Source organism: Cydia strobilella, chromosome Z, assembly GCF_947568885.1.
Source record: "Cydia strobilella chromosome Z, ilCydStro3.1, whole genome shotgun sequence".
Taxonomy (NCBI): Eukaryota; Metazoa; Arthropoda; class Insecta; order Lepidoptera; family Tortricidae; genus Cydia; species Cydia strobilella.
The window spans coordinates 9,852,546-9,872,845 of NC_086068.1; the positions used below are offsets into that span (position 1 = coordinate 9,852,546).

General features: G+C 38.6%; 1 protein-coding gene across 1 annotated transcript in view; it reads right to left on the reverse strand.

The window, feature by feature from the left end:
• Positions 1-1,219: 1,219 nt before the first annotated feature.
• LOC134754474 (glutamate receptor 1) overlaps positions 1,220-20,300 on the reverse strand; it is a 127,245-nt gene continuing 108,164 nt past the window's right edge. Inside the window, exons 16-18 of the mRNA XM_063690808.1 lie at positions 11,062-11,176; positions 10,109-10,390; positions 1,220-1,404 (exon numbers count right to left, since the gene is read on the reverse strand). Of these exons, the coding sequence (XP_063546878.1) occupies positions 1,339-1,404; positions 10,109-10,390; positions 11,062-11,176 (463 nt within the window). The 3' untranslated portion in view covers positions 1,220-1,338. The remainder of the gene's footprint in view (positions 1,405-10,108; positions 10,391-11,061; positions 11,177-20,300) is intronic.

Below are 20,300 nucleotides of genomic sequence, written 5' to 3' on the forward strand. Positions count from 1 at the left end.
ATTCAGAAACTTGGTTGGATACATAATAATATTAATAATAGCACTTTAAAGGAATCGATGATAGTGTGTGTGTGTGGATACTGAAAATGTCACGAAGCAAGGGTAAATAATTTTGGCATACAAAAAGTTCCTACATTTTGTAAGACTAACATGGATACATCTCTTTGTAGTTGACACAAGTTAAAGTGAATATACCCTAATCCGACATTTTAACTTATGCATTTGTAAGAAAGGGATACCACCGTAAATTAACTAAGCTTGTAACGCGTTTATGAATTGAATAAGGGGGATAGAATTAATTTTTCAGTTAAGGCCGTTCCATCGGTTTGCCGCTGTCTTTGTCACATTTCGCAAGAAAGAACCGGAAAGAAGATACGCGCCAAGTGTCAATTATGATCGAGTTTTGTCGGTTTTTATTTATTTTAAAAACGTTGCCTTACAATATCTAAATTCTAAAGCTATGAAATTACTATTTATGTTAAGATTGTTTTTTGTTTATAGTATCAAATAATAAATAACCGAGTAAAGTAGGATTAAAAGTCCGAGTTAGAGGTTACTTTGGGAATTAATTGTATCGAGCGAAGTGTCATAATTCGTGTATCGGAAGCTATGTTGTTAAAGATAATATAGTCAAGAACTACATATATTTTTTCCACGTCTACAAACATCAACGCCTCTTAGAAAAACATGATCATATAAGGAGATTTTTCGCCTTCTGGCTCAGGGAACCGCCTTAAGTAACATATGTTCGGTACGTTATATTGTCAGTTGTACTGGTATCAGTAGCATCGGTGTTCGCAAATTATTATTTGACTTAGTCACGAGTCGCATTACGCTATTGTTTGCAATTTTTTTATACGCAAATTTAAAAAAACTGCGTATATGTAACTTAAATAGCATAGGTAATTAGGTATATGATGATTTACATTTATTTGCTTTCATAAGTAAGTAACAGTTACTATGTTTTAAAAGCGTTTATCAATAAAAAGAAACAATAAGATTGTTTACTCTTTTTATAATGCTAAAAAAACGAGGTATAAAGTAACGCACACTACGCGGCAGTATTAACACGCTATATCCAGGGCTAGCATTGTGAGGTTGAATATCACAGTTTTGATAACACCATTTTACAGCTCTCACATTAAACATAACTTCGATTCGACCTAATTGGCAACACTACAGCGTGAGGCTTAGCCCTGTTAATTGGCTGCGTATATTTGAGACACGTTGGTTGAGTAGGCTCTGAGCCGGTTGCGCTTATAACTGATACAGGTCGACGGCGTTAGCGGGCTTGGTGAGCGAGGAGCGGCGCACGTTAGCGCCGCCCTTCTCCGCGGATCAGACGTGCGTGAAGCTGGCGTGTACGGCGTCGTCCTGAGCGATCTGCGTACCCGCGGCGAAGTACTGGAAAACAAACGGAACACTTATAGGATCACTTCGGTCTTCCAAATCAGTTAAATGCGTTTTTTAAATTTGATGCTTTTTTCTACTGACGAAAATGGCTTGACATAATAACAAAATGGAACTAAGAGAAAAAAAAGTGGCAACACCAGTTGACTTTTGTCAACAATCACATTTTTGTGAGATTCGTGGCGAGATTTCAGTAAAAGTGGTATTTATTTAAAAAAAATTTTTTAACGAAAATAAAAAGTAAAAATCATTTTATTTTATTAGAAGATCAACAGCTTTTTACAAACAGTATAGACTTTTATAACTAGGATACATTCCATAACGCACAAATTTTTGATAGAGGGGCACACGCAAAATGAGGATGACAATGCTTACTCCGTTATATTAGACCAATAAAACAGTCTTTAAAATCGTGTCCCATATACTCACCTGATAAATATTTTCATATTATTCGAACTGCAAAGAAAACTGGACTCATATAAAGTAACGAAAAGGTCTCACAGTGATTTCATTGACAATAAACAAATAGCTTCTGAATTGGGAAAGAATTATACAAAAAATACCGACAACGATGTAGTGAAGCTATCACATTTTAAAATAATCCAAGTGAAACATGACGACACAACGAATACTCCTTCTCGTATAATGACTCCTCTACACTAAGTAGGACGATATAACTGACGGAGTAGCCATTAACAGGTGTTCCCCTCTGTCGAAAATAGTCGGCCAATGGTCATACACAATGTATGAACTGACGTTTATCTGACATGGCTATTTTGACGTTACGTATACATTTGACGTTCCCCTCCCCCGCAAAAATTGGCAGACTTTTTTGTACAGCAAATTACAGACGTGGCGACTCCGTTTGGTTATATCCTCCTAGCCTGTACACGATGGGCCATCATACTGGATCAGTAAGACGCAGTTTTTTGTGGGCACCTTTATGAAAGCTTACTCGTATAAGACTGAGTGTAATACAATAATTATACCATTATGATTGATATGTTTTGATACTCATTACGTTTTAAATAATAGTTGCTCTTATTAAGTATTTCTAGTTAATGTCTGTTTTTATGTGGGCACTAAGTAGAACAGAGTACATTATTAGATTCGTGATAAAAGAGATTCATTCGTATTACGCATGTACTGAAAATTAATTAAAGTTGATAGTAGAAAACATTCTTTTTTATATTTATGAATAGTAATACTACGGTGTTAGTGATAAACTTATGTTACATTTATTGTTAAAGACGAATATGCCCATATTAGATATAAGAAGAAACCATTTTGTTGAACTATTTTATGTTCTGTCAATATTGCTCAAAAAAACTTGATCATTCCTTAAAAATTGCACGTCACAATGCTAAGTATCGTCTAACTCTAATATTTTTAATTTTGAAGTAAGTATAGTTTTTGTTATTTTTACTATTTTTTTTTTAAACAAGAAGGTAACAGAAATAATTTCTGATTTTTGTTTATTACAATAAAAGTTATAGCATGATACATTTTGTTTATTTTTCAACCGCTCTTCTGAAAACATACGTTTTTTTTAAATACTACGTTATTTTAGATAAGCAGCGATGTGTGGAGAGGGAAGTGCATGTAACCAGGCCCCAGGCCCCAGCCTCAGTCCTAGACACAGCAATAAGCCTATAATATACTTTTTTTTCAATGGAAAATCAGCAGAAACGCTGTTTGTTTCTCGGAAAACGGGTTTTTAGCTTACTTCGATGAACCTAGCTCGCTTTGGTGCATTTGTTCGATGTGAAAATCCGCAGATGATAAAAAATTATATTGATATTCGTACGTAGGTACATACAGTTTACACCTGACGGCATTTTTGAAAAGGCGATCGGAAGGATACATTGGTCGAAAACCGAAAGAGAGAGAAGTTTTAAAACAAAGCTCCCGATAGTCAGTTAGTACCTTTGCAACAAATGAAGTGAAACTTTCCACTTAGGGAACAAATCAAAAACTAACTAATGAAGTGAAACTGCAAAATTTGTTTTGATTTGTTTGCAGGTTGCGTTAATATTTGACATTACGGGTATAGACGCCGAAAATTAATATTATTTAAATAGATATAGCTATAAGTAGCTATAAATAACGTAGAAGCCCATGGTGAAATGCTACTAGTAAAAATTAAAAAAATACCAAAAACAGGATTCCTCGTTCTTTTACGACGCACGGACCATTTTATGATGTGACCGTTCAAGAAAAGGAACAACCGCTTTTTCCAAAACTTCCAAAAATCAACAAATTTGGGGCCATGCCAAAAGAAATTGCGAAATATTTAAATCTAGCTGATGCAGATGCTTACACTGGACATAGTTTTCGCAGAACGTCGGCGATATTAATAGCCGATTCGGGAGCCGACGTCTTAACATTAAAGGATTTGCCACACTGGATGCGTTCTGCGGGCAGCGGGCAGGTCAAACTTCAACTTCAAAGGTTGCTGTCAATGTTGTTCATACGGTATCCTGCCTTTTCGCCGAACTTCTTTTAGCCGAATTTGACTTGTCAGCCATCATTTCGCCGATGATTCACTTTGACAACTAACTTTTTAAAAGTGACTTTATATAACAGACCAAACGTACAGTTGGTAACTGTGAGGTTAGGAAGTAAAACAAAATCTTTTGATAAGTTAGCACATGACCATTCCGCGAAATGAAATTATGCGAAAGTTGGTTGGGAACAGATAATCGGCAATACAATTTTCGGCGATAAATTAGTGAACCTGTTTATACATAATGCGGGTTTGCCTGACCGCTGCCCACAGAACGCATCCAGTGTGGCAAATCCTTAAAACGTACGTCATGGCGGGTGGCGATAGCACGCCATCGCCGAATGCTATGTTGAAGACTCCACATAAAGCAAAACAAGTGCTAAAGTCACTCGGTCAATTCAAATTTGGTAAATGGAAGGAAAATAAATATGAAAAAATTAATTGTGACGTGAATGTTTGTTGATTTGTTTCTGTTTGTGCGTTGGTATGGAGTGCATTTTAGAAAAGGTAACAAACATCAAATATTTTTAACATACTTACTTACTTACTAGAAAGTTTAGCAAACATACCAATTGCAAACATAGTAATTGACTAAAAACCTACAGGACCATGGATAACAATGGAACAATAACATGCGTGAGTTGTTTTAGGATACACTGTCACAATAGCATTATCAACAAAAACAAGTCATAATCATGAGAATCCAGGAACGTTTTTTGATGCAAAGGTCATCAATCCACGGGGTACCAATAAGTAACTTACATTACACTGTTACGAACTTCTAATATATTTTCCGATGGACATGTCTCAATATGTCCCTTCCCAGAAGAAAGTCATTGGACTAAACAGAATAAGAATAAGATACGATTAACTTAACACTTTTACTGTCCGTGCATTACATGTATTGCGCCGTCCAATTAACTATGTCACGTCTACGTGACGTCAGAAATGGATAGCTCTGTAAGATTGTGCATCATACCTAGATATTTTCAAGCACGAACGATTTCTTGTAAGTGATTGACAAAATAAAAACATTGACAGTCCTGTTATCGATAAGTACCACTTCAATGTCATAGAGGTAATACAAAGTCAAATATAGGGTAATGGGGTGCGTTAGAAATATATAATAATAACAAAACTATCAATTTAATTATATTTTACGTACTTCAGAAAACAATTTAGAAATAATTTCGTAACTTTCTTTCTTCGTGTCACTGTATTAATTCTCTAATAAGTCACTCCATGATACACACACACCGAAATTGTCTTTCAAATTGACGCAGAATGACACAACATGTAGTTTATCCCAAACCCATTTTTGGTCCCATAGCAAATCTGTGTTTGTGTCTCTGTACCTTATATGGTTACAGTGTAGGTGTATCTTAGTTTTTTTATTATTAACAGTATTGCACTGATGGATTAATGACCCTCTTTCTCTTTTACTTAAATAGGTTAACAAATTTTTACACATTTTGGGCGTATTTTTATTGTAAGTAATATTCTATGTAAGTTTTTATACATATAATCTGCTTATTGGTAATGAGTGTAGTGACAGAAATAAATCATTTGTTATTTAACTTCTACGCAGTTTTACAGCCAGTAATAAAACTATCAAAAAGGATTTATTACATGATACTCGAAGTAAACGATTATAATTTACATGTAAGATGGTAGATACATAAATATACGTTAGATCTCTATGTTTTACCCACTATGCAGGTGTACATATTGTCTCGTGCGGTTATCAAATAAACGCATGCTTATGTCTAACCTAATTGAAAACATTGATATTATAGGTAATACTAGTACAAATTTACAACAAGTTACAAATACAATGTCAATGGGAAAAAAATATTATTAAATTATTTGCTTTATTGATTTCTCTTTTTGCCTCACGTATGGACGCAGCGTCTGTTTCTCGAAATGTATTTTATTTTTATTTTATTTATTAAGAAACAAACAGTCTCGTATATGTAACATTAGGTACAAGGGTAGTTAGTAATATTGTAGACTTACAGTTTCCTTAATTAAATTTATGTAAACCTAAACATTAAACCATTTAATTTGAAAGAATCTATATGAATTATCGATTTCAATCGTTAATAACAATTAAAGGTGTGTTAATAAATAGTGCCAGAAAACTTGCAGTTATGTAAAAACAATACTAAAAACAATAGGTATGTAGAACAATATGTAAAAACAATATTATGTCTGTTGAATACATTTTAAGGATAATCGTTTGAAGTTACATAGTGTTTCATAGTGTTATGACTCGTTTTATGTCACTCAAATATTTTGAATAATATTCTGCGGCTTCAAGCCATGTACCCCATCTTATGATCGTAAGCTCAAGCGGCAGAGGAACATTTGGCAACATCATCTTAAAAGTATTTATTCTATTTGGTGCCTTCAAAAATACTTTTTTAATGACTGAAATCAACATTGGGAAAAAGAGTTCTTACTTTCTCTGCAACTCTATTTAGGCCGTGGTTTAAACACGTAACGTGGGTCATATTAGGAAGATGATGTTCCAGATTTTTACCTGCTTTAACCATATAAGGTACTCCATCAGTCAGTAGTAACAAAACGTTGTCCAAGTAATTACCTTCAGTGTTTTTGTACAGATTTTGAAGAGACTCTAGAACCAAATTTGTAATTGTGTTGTTATTTGTTTCTTTCGAACATTTACTGACATATGACACAGACTTTGTTTATCCTGGTGAAGCGAGCCAACGATGAGGTTCGCGATTTTCTTACCATTCCCGTCAGTAGTCTCGTCTACTGTTACGTATATATATTGACTATTAATTTCAGAGCGAATGTTCTCCATTTCTTCTTCGTACACTTCCGGAAGAAATTGTAGCCGTATGTAACTTCCAGTGGGCAGTGTTCGATTTGAATATTTTCCTGTGATACAGTTTTGAATAAATGTTCGAAAATTGGGGTTGTCTAATTGGTACCATGGCACATTGCAGTTGATTATAAATTTCGTTAGGTCCATATTAATAGTTTTTTCTCTTCCTGAATATTCTTATGCTTGTCTGTGTTAATAGGCCAAGCAATAAGAAGGTATAGAGGGAAATGCTAGGAACACAATTTTTAACTTCGTAGCTTTGTTTGGACTAGTTAGGAGATGAACATATGAAAAGTCCTCGACCGTAACCCTGGTGCTGAGGGGGAGAGGGGGGTTTGAACGTTACATTTTCGGTTTTTCGATTATATCTCGGAAACTATAAGTCTGAGCGCCATGGCCACTTATACAAAATGAAAAGTGATTTAATTTGTTACAAGTATTATTAGGTAATTTTTTTTGCTATCTTGTATAGTTTTTGAAATATCCGCTCTTGAAGGTTTATTTAGGGCTCTCATTTTTATCTTGATTATCTACATCAGTAAAGCTGCTAGGCCGGGTTTGGTAACGTTTTCGTATAAATCGGGGGTGCTGAATTCATTTATGGTATCAACATTGACACCTTTCCGAAGTGTTACAAAAAAAATTAATGCAGGGGAAGTTTATCAAGTCAATGTTCTGTGTCTACTACAAAAACATTCTACTGAAGTCACGTTTTATTTGTTTATAGTTGGGCATGTTCGCTGACGTAGGTACAAATCACTGTACTTGCGGCTTGTACTTCATTATAAGTCTGTGAGGAAAACATGCAGTATAGCTATTTAAATATTTACATGTCATCCAATTCATCGAAGTAATGATAAAGAGGCAAAATCGTAATACATATTTCATTTAATTCATTACCAACGTAAAACGTTCATCAAACTTTTTATATTCATAGACGTTATTCATTAAAAAAGTAAATAATTATTGACATTCAATGTGACGTTTATTGACATTGCAAGGCAAATACACAACACTGAACACAAGACTGAATACGAAAAAATGCCACCCAGAAAAACGTCCTGAGAAGAGAGGATCACCTCGTTTATTGTAAATATACCAGAAATCGGATTTCGTGGTTCAACATTATTTTGCACCAAATGCGAAGTAAACATCGTCCCAAAGAAACATAACATCACATGTCACATTATAGGCCAGGAAATAAATGCCCAGAAAAGGTATAGAGGAAAATGCTTGGAACACAATTTTTGACTTCGTAGCTTTGTTTGGACTAGTTAGATTATCAAAAGTCTGGGGGGAGAGGGGGGTTTGGAGGTTCCATTTTTCGGTTTTTCGATGATATCTCGGAAACTATGCGTCTGAGCGACTTGGCCACTTATACAAAATGAAAAGAGATTTAATTTGTTACAAGTTTTATTCAGTCATGTTTTTCGATATCTTGTATAGTTTTTGAAATATCCGCTCTTGAAGGTTTATTTAGGGCTCTGATTTTTATCTTGATTATCTACATCATTAAAGCTGCTAGGCCGGGTTTGGTAACGTTTTCGTATAAATCGGGGGTGCTAAATTCATTTATGGTATCAACATTGATACCTTTCCGAAGTAAAAATATATAAACTTTAAACTTTTTACTTCGGAAAGGTGTCAATGTTGATACCATAAATGAATTCAGCACCCCCGATTTATACGAAAACGTTACCAAACCCGGCCTAGCAGCTTTACTGATGTAGATAATCAAGATAAAAATGAGAGCCCTAAATAAACCTTCAAGAGCGGATATTTCAAAAACTATACAAGATATCGAAAAACATGACTGAATAAAACTTGTAACAAATTAAATCTCTTTTCATTTTGTATAAGTGGCCAAGTCGCTCAGACGCATAGTTTCCGAGATATCATCGAAAAACCGAAAAATGGAACCTCCAAACCCCCCTCTCCCCCCAGACTTTTGATGATCTAACTAGTCCAAACAAAGCTACGAAGTCAAAAATTGTGTTCCAAGCATTTTCCTCTATACCTTTTTTGGGCATTTATTTCCTGGCCTATAATGTGACATGTGATGTTATGTTTCTTTGGGACGATGTTTACTTCGCATTTGGTGCAAAATAATGTTGAACCACGAAATCCGATTTCTGGTATATTTACAATAAACGAGGTGATCCTCTCTTCTCAGGACGTTTTTCTGGGTGGCATTTTTTCGTATTCAGTCTTGTGTTCAGTGTTGTGTATTTGCCTTGCAATGTCAATAAACGTCACATTGAATGTCAATAATTATTTACTTTTTTAATGAATAACGTCTATGAATATAAAAAGTTTGATGAACGTTTTACGTTGGTAATGAATTAAATGAAATATGTATTACGATTTTGCCTCTTTATCATTACTTCGATGAATTGGATGACATGTAAATATTTAAATAGCTATACTGCATGTTTTCCTCACAGACTTATAATGAAGTACAAGCCGCAAGTACAGTGATTTGTACCTACGTCAGCGAACATGCCCAACTATGAACAAATAAAACGTGACTTCAGTAGAATGTTTTTGTAGTAGACACAGAACATTGACTTGATAAACTTCCCCTGCATTAATTATTTTTGTAACACTTTTTTATAAAATCTATTTTTAAACATGCAGATACGTCTGCGTGCGATATTCCAAATTTTGTACTACGATCAAGATAAACAAAAGACAATACACCCTGAAAGTTTCATGTAGGCTGCTCTATAATAAAGAACTATTCATTGCAAATTATAAAAATAAATTGAATCAAAATTGTACGGATTACGTTCAATTTGTAAAAGATCGGTGGCACGCGGCGTCTAGGTAGGTAGCCGATATAAGTCTGTGGTTGTATGTATGTCTTGTCGTTGAAGTAGTATGTACTTATCGATAACAGGATTGTTGATATTTTTATTGTGGCAAGCACTAAGCAAATGTTGTTCCTGCTAGAAAAAATATCTAGGTGTATGCATCACATATGTATAATGCACGGACGTATCGACCCATGTCAGTGTTGAAAACGAGGGACAGTAAAAATATTATATAGTAACACAAACATCATGATAGACACAGCCTTGTTAAAGACAGTATACACTTGACATGCAGTAATTTTATTTATTTACTCTTATGACCATAAATATAGAGGCCGCAATTAAAATGCTATTAGATATTAGCGTAAATATATGTATCGACGTTACCTATCCAACTCTTTCTAAATAACTTAAGAATTATTTAGAGCTAAAGCTATTTCGAAATGTCACCGTGATTTGCTCTTGGATAGAACTTCCTGTTTTAATATTTTTTTACTAGATAGTGTCAGTTTAAAAAATACTAACCCCTGCGAAAGCTGCGCCATTCCACCCAAGTCGATCATGCTCGCGCTGCATCTGCCTGGAGGCGTGCGTGTGGGCATGCGAGGGCTTGTGATCGGCGCGCGAGGCGAGGCGCGCCTTGGCGGACAGCGCGGCGCGCAGCGACACGTTGGCGCGCGCTGCCTCCGCGCGCCCGTGCTGGCAGAACTCCAGCAGCGCCACGCCCAGCGCCAGCGCCAGACCGCCCACCAGCACGTAGAATATGCCGGCTACTTGACTAAGCGTCATTTCCGTAATACTCGTTTCCTGTAAAACCGAGATGTTCAACCTCTAAAATTATATAAGTTCGTCCATCATTGTGTAAAAGTGATTTTATTGAGCACGATACGATAATAACTACGATACGTATAATAATAAAGTAACAAAATATTATGTTTTACTGAGCAAATTCAAACTCGTTAAATGTATTAGTATTTATAACGAATCTCATTCAAAGCTGAATCACTGCGTCCAGCACCGTTAAATGACAAACTTGAACGCTGGAAATGTTCAGCGCAGCTAGCAACTCGTAAACATTCTCGTACCAACGGCAGAAAATTAACAGGTTGTTGAATGTAAAAGCTTAATCGGAACTGTATATCAATGCTACCGCGATGAATATCGATAAACCACTCTGAAGTGACTAATTGAATTACTCTTCCCTCTCACTGCAGCCTGCTTGGTATACGTTACACTGAATTATGATTACAGTTTACAGTGCCAATAATGAGTCTTATTCTCATGTTTATATAAAATCTGCTTATTGTTCATATCATATAAGTGACATATATCAATATGTGAGTAGTATTAAAATAGTAAACAATTAAATAAAGTCTTTGAGTTGACATACTTTTACTTTACGCCAATGGTGTTACTTAACGCAAGTAGCCTTTTACTGATCAATTAATCGAATAACTCGATTAATTATACCCTCTTACCTCGTCCTTTCCTTCGTCACAGTCCGATTTTCTGGTCTCGAGAACCCATTTACGCCACAGCTTCGATATAACTCCGGTCGCTTTCATTTCGACAATGGCAAGATTTATCACCTCTCTAAAATAAAAGAAATATTTTTGAACATTTTTTGACTCGGCATGACGTTTGTGATTAAGGTTTGTTACCTATACATTAGGGTGGCAAAAACATTTTTTTTTTTCATACTTCTCCCACAAGGGTTTTTCTACTCGATTAGATCTCAAATGTCTCTATGCAAAATTTAGCGCACTATAATTTTGTGTTTAGAGATCGCTATGATTTGATGATTTTTCAGTTTTCATAGAAAATTTCGACTAGGTCGGCACTGTCACCTTTAAGAGCCCGGTATCGATTTTAGTCGCAAAAATGTAAAATTGATAGATTTAGTCTGTGAAATTGTACACCTCATTTTCGTGCATTTTTTTAGCATTTTTATGGCTAAAATCACTAAATATGCCTTGGTACGAACGGGAACAGGAATACGAATTCCTAAATGAGTCTTGCTTATGCTCGACCGGTCATATCTGCTGATTTTGGAGCTATATAAACTAATTACAGACCTAGATATACCTCGTTTCATTGTATGTGCAAAGTTTCACAAATGTTGTATCTCACAGAATTAATTTACTTTATATACCTAATATTAATACAGCCTTGAACATGTCATGCTGTTTTTGCTTACGGGGGCGTCGTTGATCGGGTCGCCACTCCCGAATGAAGTTTGAGGGAGACGATGGCTGAGATGTTACGCGTCATACTCGTGAACGGGTGCTGTTTGTGGAGACCGGTCTGTTTAAGTTTACACGGGCTTCATGTTACGTTATAAGTACCTATGTAACTTTACTTTTGAGTGGCATTAACTTGAGACACTTCATTTAATTTCTTGTCTTTTTATTACTTATATAACAATTTAAGTCTTGCAGACCCTTTACACCTCTAAGGATAATTTGATGATAGTTTTTTTTTATACATATATTCAAATTCAATTATTTTATTTCAGGGAAATGCCCATATAATTTGTTAGTAATACAATTAAATTAATCTTAATATGCTAATATTAGTAAACACACATTAAATTACAAATAAAAATATACATCACATTTAACTATTTTATCTCTGACACCTAGACTTTTACATCTCTAAACAATTTTAGTACTTTTCTGTTGTTTGTATATTTTTTATTAGTTTATTTTTGTATAATTTGACATTTAGACTGGATACATCTCTATCAAAGTATCTAATATTTTATTGATTCCATATTTTTGGTTACTTTTATTGCTTGTAAATATTGACATGTAAAAGTGACCCTGTGGCCTATTTGCTGAATAAGTGTTTGATTATTTGATGTTTGATGATGTTGATTACAATCCAACACGTACATTAGTTTTAAAATGAGAACGAAACTCCTTAATTATTTGAAATAAATGCATTTGAAATACAAAGACTAAATACAAAATACCTATTTTTAATTTGTATTTTAAAGACTTTTATCGAAAACTATTTTGTATTTTATTTCAAATACTAAAAAGTACACGTATTTTGCATCTTGAAAAACTTTAAAATACAAAATGCTTTTTGAAACTTTTTAAGGTAAAACGGATGGTACCGGAACCGGGCGCGTGTGTCCATTCGACGCGTTCGAAAGAAAAGTAATTCTGTTTTTCTATCTTTCTCTGTGATGACAACTCTAACTGTGATGTGACATTGACAATACCTTCGGAAGCGTTTGCAAACAAATGCTGCAGCCGCAGAAATTTTATGCGATGCCGAAAAATGTGTAGAACATATAAATTATTATTAGGTGCAACTAATACAATCGATCGGTCGATCAAATGCCGCAATCTAGAAGAATCGCATGCGATTTGTCGCAACAAGGATCTCCATAGAAACAGTACTGGTAGTGGTACCGCCGGCTACACCGTAGGAAGGAATATTAAAGATAGCCTGTTTGACCAATTAGTGGTACTGAAGACATCATTAAAGCCTGCAAAGATTTAAGGTTTTTTAAGTTCCTTTAACTTTAATTATTACCTTTACAGAGTAAGGTATTTTATTTGAATAAAAGTATTTTGAAAATACCTATTTTGCATTTTGAATTTCAAATAAGTACCTTTTAGTGAAATTTTTTTTTGTATTTTTATTTATTTTCATTTTTAATAAAGTATTTGCATTTTTTAATTAAATACATTACCTATTTTTAACATCTCTGGGCCTGAAATTCGGCCGGACTTGCCGGGGACTCTTGGGAAAGAGGGGCAAACTTTTTTCAAATGTGCTAAGACTGTCGAGTACCCTGCTAAACTAACAGCATGGCGCTGAAATTAATACGTTGTGACATGAATAATAAGCCACCGATTTAATATACCGAATAAGGAAGGATGTTGCGAAATTCAATCTAAGTTTAGAAGAGGGGCTATGCATATCAACAAATTTAATTGAATAATTGTGTTGGTTTGTTGATAAGATAATACAACAAAATTAAACGATAATTAATTAATTGCACAATGCCATCTTTTGAGGAACTGAGTAAACATTAAGTAATCAAGTAAACTAAAAACCGGCCAAGTGCGAGTCGGACTCGCGCACGTAGGGTTCCGTACCATTACGGAAAAAACAGCAAAAAAATCACGTTTGTTGTATGGGAGCCCCATTTAAATATTTATATTATTCTGTTTTTAGTATTTGTTGTTATAGCGGCAATAGAAATACATCATCTATGAAAATTTCAACTGTCTAGCTATCACGGTTCATGAGATACAGCCTGGTGACAGACGAACGGACAGACGGACAGACGGACAGCGGATTCTTAGTAATAGGGTCCCGTTTTTACCCTTTGGGTACGGAACCCTAAAAATGAGTTTATATAGTTACGTAGCGGTAAAATCAACACACATATCAACACGCGTAGGTACCTATAATTGCATAATTATTTAAAATTATTAATGTTCTCCGTCATGAATAATACGTAATCATAATTATATCGCATCCATATTCATTCGTATATAGCCTCCTTCTAACACTTAATAATGGCCACGAAGGTGGGTATAGTTAAAAAAAACATTTTGCTCTGTCGTTTGCGGAGTAAATGTCAAACGATATGGGACTCGCATTTTTTACGCGTTATCACGCCTTCCCGAAAAAAATCGAATCTTTCGCGAAAGTCTCGCAACGCATTGAGGCTACATGGGGAACCGGTCTCAGGAGTCTGAGGAAGACCACAGCGAGAGACTCAGTGGCGCTCTAGCCACGTCTGCGGCGCGGTGGCTCCGTGGCAGCACGTCGAACGTGATTCGCGGTAAGCCCTCAGGAACTTGACGAAGAACGCGAGTGGCGGTTAGCTACAGACCGTGAACGCCACAGTCTTTCTCGCTAATCTGAAACCGACGCAAAACGGGCACTTCGGGTACAGTCAGTTCTAGAAAGATACAGCGAAGCACGTTTAGACGCGATGGCTCACAGTTCACAAGAGCGTGAACGTATTGGCGATTTACGGTCGTCGCAATCTGCCCACAGCTCGAAGCAGACCGTGTGCGCCATGTTGTTTACAGGCTGTCGGGGATGTCCGACGATTCTGTAGTATACGAGCCCGAAGAAGTTTCTTGGGATCCGAAGGAGGGTTCTGGGTTGACGTACAATTCACTTATTAAATACGCAGATGGCACACATCGGTCGGATGACGGAAATGTGCCCATTTTGCAAGCATTTAAAACGGAATGGCGAGGCTAATGGAATGTGCTGTTCTGCTGGCAAAATTCGATTAGATCCGATTTTGGAACCACCTGAGCCATTAAAATCGCTATTTAAGGTCTGTGTATTCGGCTTGACCTTTCGGAGATTACCTGTCTTACCAATTCATGTAATTGTGCTGAGCAGCTAACACCTAATCGAGTCTGCGAACGCGGCGCGGCCACGCGCCAGGCGCGGGACGCGCGGGGGAGGGGCGCCGGCCGGCTAGCGAGCGACGCGTCAACTATATTGTTCTGAGCACCAGCCCGATTTGGGGCAATACACGAGTTGTGAGTCGTCCCAACGACTGTTGATGACTCACCAGCCGCAGTGGCGGTAGACTTGGGCTCGTCAACCGCAGCCGCAGCAGAACTCGGCTCGTCAGCCGCAGCCGCAGCAGAACTTGGCTCGTCAGCCGCAGCCGTACGGCTCAAATTTTCGGCCGCAGCCGCAGCTGTGAGGCTCGAATCGAGCCGCAGTCGCAGCCGCATGGCTCGATTCGACCCCACACCCGCAACCACAAGGCTCGGAGTAGCTCCCGACTGTCGCCTGAAGGCATAGTTTGTTTTAAGATCTAACTTCAAATTTTAAGTTTTTAGTGATGTACAAGTACTACAGCCACATAAACTAACAATCTTATGTTAAAAATGCAGACTGTTTGCACATGTCAAATATGCCGCTGGCTCAAGGTGTGGTGATTTGCTTTGGCTTGGCTAATGGGTGATTTAAACACATGCTTTCAGATGGCGGAAGCTGGTGACTTGGTGGCGCTAGGGGAGCTGTTGGACGAGCATGCAGCGACGCCAGAAGATGACTCCGTGCTGGATAATTTGAAGCTCTTAGTGCAGGAGAATTACCCTGATGGCTGGACTGCGTGGACAGTGGTGAAGTCAACAATGGAAGCTGTGGGCGAAGTTGATCTACCAATTTTAAACAAATTACGCTTCGCGCTCCCAACGGTAGAGGCGATGAAGACCTTTTTTCCATCTACGACACACGTATCCGAGAAAACTTTTCGGGATAAGAATGCTCCAATGGCCTTTTACGCGGGCACCCATAATGGGACCTCCAGCCTTAGCTAATATGATAAGAGGTTCCGCCGCGAATACAGAGCTGTTTAATAAGGCGTTAACAGAATTAAAGCCTACGTTCCTAAGTCGGAAAGAGGCCTTTAAAATCTTAAGACGGACGGAGTCGGACTCGGGGGAATCGAGCTCGGCTTCTCACAGCCAGCGCAGCGCAGTCAGTCACAAAAGGCGATAGACCTCTTGGAGGAAAAAGTCGAAGGTATATCCGTGGAGCTCTTGCACAGACTGGAAAAGAGAGATGAATTGGCTCCACCTTTTTAAAATGGCGACCAACATCGGTATTAATTTGTAAATTAATAAACATAACTGAAGAACGACTCATAAATTATAATGCCATACGAATAAATAAATAAATCGGTATAACGAGTCAAAGGACGATATAGATGCTTTCTCGGGGGCTCCATCCGAAGCAGAAACCGACCGTACGGAGGAGTCCTGGTGCCCACCGGATCTAGTTTCTCAGGAGGGGTTTTTACTACCAGAAGTTAGAGAGAAGCAGCCCCCTGTTCCCGAGCCGACGGCAGAGATTAAAGCCGAAGGATTGGCTTGCCAAAAGTTAGGTTCCAAATCCTGGAATAAGATCAAATATAAGGAGGTAGAGAAGCGGTTAAAGGCAAGCCCGGTATTCAGCGGTTTAAAAGTCAACTCCCCGCTAGTTAGCTGCGCTGTTAAGAATGGACGATGTGTTGGGTACTATTACCCTCGGCATCCTAAGACAACGTAAGGCGTTGGGGGAAGAAGTACAGAAGGTGTTATCAAAAGACAAAGTCTTGCTTGACGATATGAAGAAAGCCCTCTCTAACCCGTCATCTCAGTTTAAAGTACTTCGGACGATTTACTTCACCTGGCATGCGCTCGCAGATCAGAGGCGATAGATTTGCGCAGAAAATATTTTAAAGCTGGGTCAGACGGTCAGTGTCAGGGAAGCTGCAGAATATACCGCCATCAGAGGAATGTCTGTTTGATGAACAGAAATTGACAGAATTTATAAAAGAAGAAGGTGGTTTTCATAAAATATTTCCGTCAAGATCGGGCAAGTCTTACCATTTTACAAACCGGAAAATTGCCAAAAAGAACCGGAGCACCTCAGAACCGATTGCCACATCTCGACCTTCTAAGAGTTCGGAGCCAAAATGGAAGTCTCTGCCAGGTACTTCCGCCTCATCCTTTCGCAAGCGCCAGTGACTCAGCGAGCCACTCCAAGAAATCGAGCGACCGCACTCGCCGACACGGCAAAGTTTCACGTTTCTGAAGTGAGGTTCCAGGGAGATCAATTACGAAATTATCTACAAATTTGGAAGGACCTCGGGGTACCTCCCTGGATTTTAAAAACAATACAGGGTTATTCCATTCTATTCGTAAAAAAGCCACCGTCAATACCCTTCAACGAGAGAACCATAGAAGCATTTTCAACCAAAATTTCAAAGTTAATGGAATCAGAGATAGAAAATCTAATAGACCAAGGAGTAGCCGAGAGGACCACAGAGGAGGCGGGTTTCCTGTCTCAAATTTTCCTCATTCCGAAGCAAAATGGCAAAATCCGGCAGATTTTCAACCTGGACGATTAAACTTGTATCTGCAACCCAAGTTCAGGCTGATAAACCAAAACAAAATTCCAGAATTCTTACAGAACGGACTTCCACAGAAGATGTTCCAAAATTCCTGCAAATATACTTCGCGGCAGATTACTTGGAGCAGATCAATATTTGTATACAACATATTCCAAACTTAAATCCGGAAATACAAAATATTGTATTCACAACGTAAATTGCTACGTAAATGGTTTTAAAGCCGCATTAGAATCGGTGCGTGACGACCGCGAGAACAACATGTTCGTCATCAGCGCCGACCGTCGCCCCGCTGCGCGCCACGCGGGCCGCTACAACGCTCGGGCTACGAACGAAGTCGCCGTCGTCTTGGTGGACCAGGAGTGTGACCGCAGGGACGTCGTGCTGAAAACGCGTGACGACCGCCTATAGAGAATCAGTGAGACACGCCGCGCGTACGACTCTCCAGTACCCGCTGATGCTCGGCCAAGGAGAAGACGGGTACAATTTTGCCATTCATCACGTCGATCCTCAAACTGGAGTACCTAACTATACCCAAAAAACATCAGCTTTGCAGTTTTATAGGTACTGATTGCAGCTGCGGCAGGATGAATGGTCCTACGTGCACCGTTTCAAAGAATTAGTTAGCCAATTTATAGTCGATTTCTATTCCAAGATAGAAACGGAAAGGTTGGTATACATCCGCGCGCATCAGAGACAACTACAAGCAGAAAACTATGTGGATTTGCGTGATGCCTTGCAGCGCGACATGGATGCAGAAAAGATGGGCCGCATGGTCATACTTCCCTCATCGTTCATTGGCAGCGATCGATACATGGCCGAGCGCACGCAGGGCGCGTTATGTTATGCGCGGAAATACGGTGGCGCCGACCTGATCATAACGTTTACCTGCAATCCGAAATGGCCTGATATCACGAACGAGCTCCTCGCTTGTCAGCTACCAACCGACATCCGTAACATCGTGTCGCGAGTCTTTCACCTCAAGCAGAAGCGCCTAATTAACCTACTTACAAAAGGTAAAGTGTTTGGTAGTGTGCGCTGCTTCATGGTCTCCATCGAGTGGCAGCAACGCGGTTTACCACACTCGCACACCCTGCTGTGGCTCCAGGAAATAATTAGGCCAAACGACATTGATTTGGCGATCAGCGCCGAGCTGCCCGATCCCGAAGTTGATCTTCGCCTTTACAACATAATCAAGATCCATATGATTCACGGACCTTGCGGCACCATAAACCTGAACTCGCTGTGCATTAAGAACGGCCGCTGCACAAAACGGTTCCCTCTGAGTTTAGTCGCGTAAACTGTTACTGGTGAAAACGGCTACCCATCGTATCGGCGCCGATCTACTGAAGTTGGCGGGTTCACGGCCGAGGTGAGAACACGCGGTCAGACTGCCAGGTAGGCACCAGTTCTTTCTCGAGCTTTTGAAACTCACCTGAACATCGAGTCATGTGCGAGCATCGCCTCTAAAAAATACGTGTGCAAATATATCAACAAGGGGGACAGTCATAGGCGTTGCAAAATAGAGATCGAGACGAGGTATCGGCCTACCAGTCCGGTCGCTATATTTGCATATCTGAGGCAGTTTGGCGGACCCTAGTTTCCGATACAAGAAAAATTCCCTACCGTTGTCCAACTAGATGTTCATCTAGAGAACGGGCAGAGAATTTAGTTCGACGCGGATAATGTTAGGGAACGTCTTGACCAACCTCGACAGACTACGCTTTTAGCGTTCTTCAGGCTTTGCCAAAATGTCGACTTCGCAAAGACTCTGTTGTATGACGAAGTGCCATCGTATTTTTGTTAAACCTTTTTATTGTTATTTGTAATAAGAACAACTCTGTAATGGTTTCTGATATTTGTATTTTTATATTCATATGTTTTATAAGTGTCGTTGTTACTTCTCTTTAAGATCTCATTGTGTAAACGTGTATTGTTATTAAATTATTTCTATAATATTCCACGGATTTCACTACAACTTCAATGGGGTTGGCCGGTCGAAATAATTAGCAGATGGCGCTAGCATAGCTTGCTCTGTCAATCCCTAGAATTGTAGCAAATTTTTGTTTTTTAATGCCCTGGATGCCAACCCTTTAAGCCAAATCTCATAGAAAATGGGGCAAGCTATGATTGCGCCATCTCTGCAAACCTTTGACAGTTGCCAACCCCATTGGTGCCCAGACAACGCAGTGCTTATGGGAAATAAGGTTTTAAAAAGTACGAGACATATGGATTCTCCATCGACGTCTACACAAACTTATACAACGTTCTCGAAGCTACACGGAAGCAAGAACTTCAACAACTGGTTATTCAGTATTCAGTGTTTGCTTACCGATCAAGGGCTTTGGGAGGTCTGCACGAAAGAAGGTGAATGTACAGACGTCTCAGAAAAGCAAAAATATGCTCGTGCCAGAGCAAAAATTTGCTTGTCCTGCAACGACAATGTGTATGGTCTTAAAGTCAGCTAAAAGTGCGTTTGAAACACTGAAATGCCTAAAAAAAGGCGTATGCAGACAGCGGCCTATCGAGAAGACTAGCTTTGATGAGAAAGCTACTATCCAACAGATATGATGGCAACATGGAAGAATATGTGAACAAATCGCTTGCTACGCAACAGGAACTCCAGAGAATTGGCGCGTCGGTCGACGATGAGTTTCTGGTCATCGTTATGCTCGCCGGCCTGCCAGAAGAGTTTAAGCCGCTGGTGATGACACTAGAAGCACGCTAATACGCAGATAACAGCAGAGAACGTCGTGATAGCTCTTTTGAAAAAATATGAGAAGTGTTAACGTGGATTCGTGTACCGCATTCTGTGTTAAC